The following is a 2,843-nucleotide window of genomic DNA, read 5'->3' on the forward strand; positions in this document are numbered from 1 at the left end:
ACCTAGCCAGAGAGGGGACACCCCCACCAGACTGGCTGTCCCAGGCCTGTCCCGTGGGGCCCCAGCACCGAGGCGTCCAGGCTTGCCAGCCCTCAGTCGTCCAATTTTCCTCATGAAGCCTCTGGCCTGTCCTGAGCCCCCTCACCTGTGAAGGACAGGCGCTAAGACCTTGCTGAGGACTTCTAGGGGTGTGAAGGGGTGCTCTTGGCTTTCTGGGAGTTTTCCCTGGTCAGGATGCCAACAGATAGAGCACCTCAGTTTACAGGGAAAGGTCAAGAGAGGGCATGTGTGGTTGGGGTGAACCCAAGTCCTGCTTCTGTGGAGCCTGGGGGGCTCCCTGAAGCAGGGGCCTGAGAGCCAGGGGTGAACCTGTCAGCCCGGCTCCGCTCTGCACCCATTCAGCAGTTCACAGGTCCGTAGGTCAGATGTCCAGGCCCTGCATGGCTGGGTTCTCTGCTCAGGGCCTGAGAATCAGGTCGAAACGAAAACATCTGCCAGGCTGCATTCCTTTTGCAAGGGACTGGGGCAGATTCCAGGCTCCTTCTGACTGCTGGCCACATTCCAGCTCCTGCAGCTGCCGAACGGAGGTCCATTTCCTCGCTGGCCGCCACCAGGGCCGCTTTTGGCTCCAAGAGGCCGTCCAACTTCTCGCTACGTGGCTCCTCCATCTTCAAGTCAGCAACAGAGAATATCTCAGGCTCCAATCCCCTCTACGTTTCAAATTCCTGACTTCCTCTTCTTCCACCAGCTGGAGGAAACGCTCTGCTTTTAATGGGCTCACCTGGTTAGGTCAGGCCTCCCTGGACACCTTCCCACACGTTAAGGTCAGCCGTGCCACACCACACAACCTAATCACGGGAGTAGACCCCATCAGAGTCCCAGTTCCAGGGTCATACACGGTGTGTTCATGGGGGCTGGGGGCATCCTAGGGGCTGTTTTATTTTTTGGCTGCACTGGGTCTTCCTTGCCGCGTGTGGGCTTTCTCCAGTTGTGGCGAGTGGGGGCGACTCCAGTTGCAACGCAAGGGCTTCTCACTGTGGTGGCTCCTCTTGTTGCAGAGCGTGGTCTCTAGGGCGCACCACCTTAGTCATCCCAAGGCATGTGGAATCTTCCCGGACCAGGGATTAAACCTGTGTCCCCTGCACTGGCAGGCAGGTTTTAACCACTGGGTTACCAGGGAAGTCCCCTTCGGAGGCATTTTAGAGCCCTCCACCTCCTACAGGCAGTAGACACCCAAGGTGACTTGTTTATCTTCAAACATCCACAAGTTTTACATCTTATATTAAAATATATCCATGTTTATTTTAATATTAAACCTCTTTGACCCCCAATTATTTTTTTAATAAAAACAGATGACCCTGGAAAATGTACCACATTTACCCTGTGGCTTCAAGTATCCTGGTCAGCAACCTGTAGCCCCACGGAGAAGCACAGGGCTAGATGGTTTCTAAGGCCTCTGGTCCCAGCCAGGCCCCAGATGCAAGCCCAGCCGGACAGGCCATGGGACCCATGGCCCCCAGGGCCCAAAGGCCCAATGCCAGCAGACAGCGGGGGCCGCTAGGTTCAACATCATAGCCTTGACCAAGGTGTGTCCACAAGATGGTCAGGCTAGGGTGCCTCCAAGGCCAGATGGCGCCTCCCCCAACCCACCCCCCAATAAATACGCACAGAACCTAGCCTCTACAGCCTCAGCCCTCGAGGATGCCCTGCCAGCCAGGCCAGGGAGCTCCCAGAGCTCTGGGAACGGGCACTACCCACACCCTCTTCCCCAGACGCCTGGCAGGGGTCCTGGGAACTGCCTGGGAGGAGGCAGACAGAGACACCCCAGGATGGCAGACAAGGCCCCCAAAGCTGCCTCTCTTCCTGCCAGGTCCGGGCCGTGCATCCTCAGGCTGGGGACGGTGGTCCCTCCCTCCTGGTGTGGATGTGGGTGGGGGATGCCTTGCCCCTGAGCAGGGGGGGCCCCATCCCTCCCCTCACCCCAGGGCTTTCTGTTCTGCCCCCGGCTGTTGTCCTGTTCCAGGCGCCCAGGGCGCAGGCAGGCGGGGTCCCTTCCCCCCGTGCAGAGACCCCGCCGGGGCAGCTAATCATCGGAGTAGCGGTTCCCTGCAGGAGAGGAAGAGAAACGACAGGGAGCGAGGCGTCAGGTGGGAACCAGGTGGAGCCGGCCAACAGCCCCCACCCTCGGTGCTCACCCAGGACGTTGAATTTGCACAGCGGGCAGGTCTGCTGCAGCATCAGCCAGGGGTCCACGCAGTCTCGGTGGAACTCATGCTTACAGGGCAGCACCCGGAGCCACTGCGGGGGTCGGGGGGGCGTGAGCTCAGGCCACAGGGAAGGCCTCCGGTGGGGGTGCCAGGCCCCGTGCCCTCACCTGAGCTGGGAACCGAAACCCCTGTGACCCGCCGCACCTTCCCCCCTCCCCCTGCCACAACCTGTTCTGCTTCTCAGATCTCTGGTGGGGCGGGAAGAAGGCCGGTGGGGGCTCTTCCCAGGTGTGTCGGGAGCAGGGCAGCCATCATAGCCCCGGCTGCCCTCTGCCCAGGGTACTAACCTGCTTGTTGCAGAAATAGTCCAGACACACAGCGCAGGTCTCAGCACCAGGCTCCGGGGGGCTCTGCGCTGCCCGGCCCAGCCGGCACCTCCGGGTCTTGAGGGATGCCAGCCTCTGCATCACCCGGCGCTTGAGTAGCTCCACCTTGGGGGGGGGCGGGGAAAGGCAGCACAGTTCCCAGCACTGAGGACACGGGCCCCCCGCCCATGGGCCCCCCCAAGGGCTGGCTCCCACCTGGCCTCCAGGCTCCCGTTGGCTCTGCCGGGATGCCTGCCGCTGAGCCTGCACC

The 2,843-nt window shown here is 61.2% G+C and overlaps 1 protein-coding gene across 1 annotated transcript in view; it reads right to left on the reverse strand.

Annotated features, from left to right (window-relative positions):
• Positions 1–1,008: 1,008 nt before the first annotated feature.
• RNF215 (ring finger protein 215) overlaps positions 1,009–2,843 on the reverse strand; it is a gene marked incomplete at its 5' end in the record, with an annotated part of 4,176 nt that continues 2,341 nt past the window's right edge. The window contains 4 exons of the mRNA XM_010828870.1: positions 1,009–2,106; positions 2,196–2,298; positions 2,555–2,698; positions 2,789–2,843. Of these exons, the coding sequence (XP_010827172.1) occupies positions 2,084–2,106; positions 2,196–2,298; positions 2,555–2,698; positions 2,789–2,843 (325 nt within the window). The remainder of the gene's footprint in view (positions 2,107–2,195; positions 2,299–2,554; positions 2,699–2,788) is intronic.

Source organism: Bison bison, unplaced genomic scaffold (genome assembly GCF_000754665.1).
Source record: "Bison bison bison isolate TAMUID 2011002044 unplaced genomic scaffold, Bison_UMD1.0 scf7180017864495, whole genome shotgun sequence".
NCBI lineage: Eukaryota > Metazoa > Chordata > Mammalia > Artiodactyla > Bovidae > Bison > Bison bison.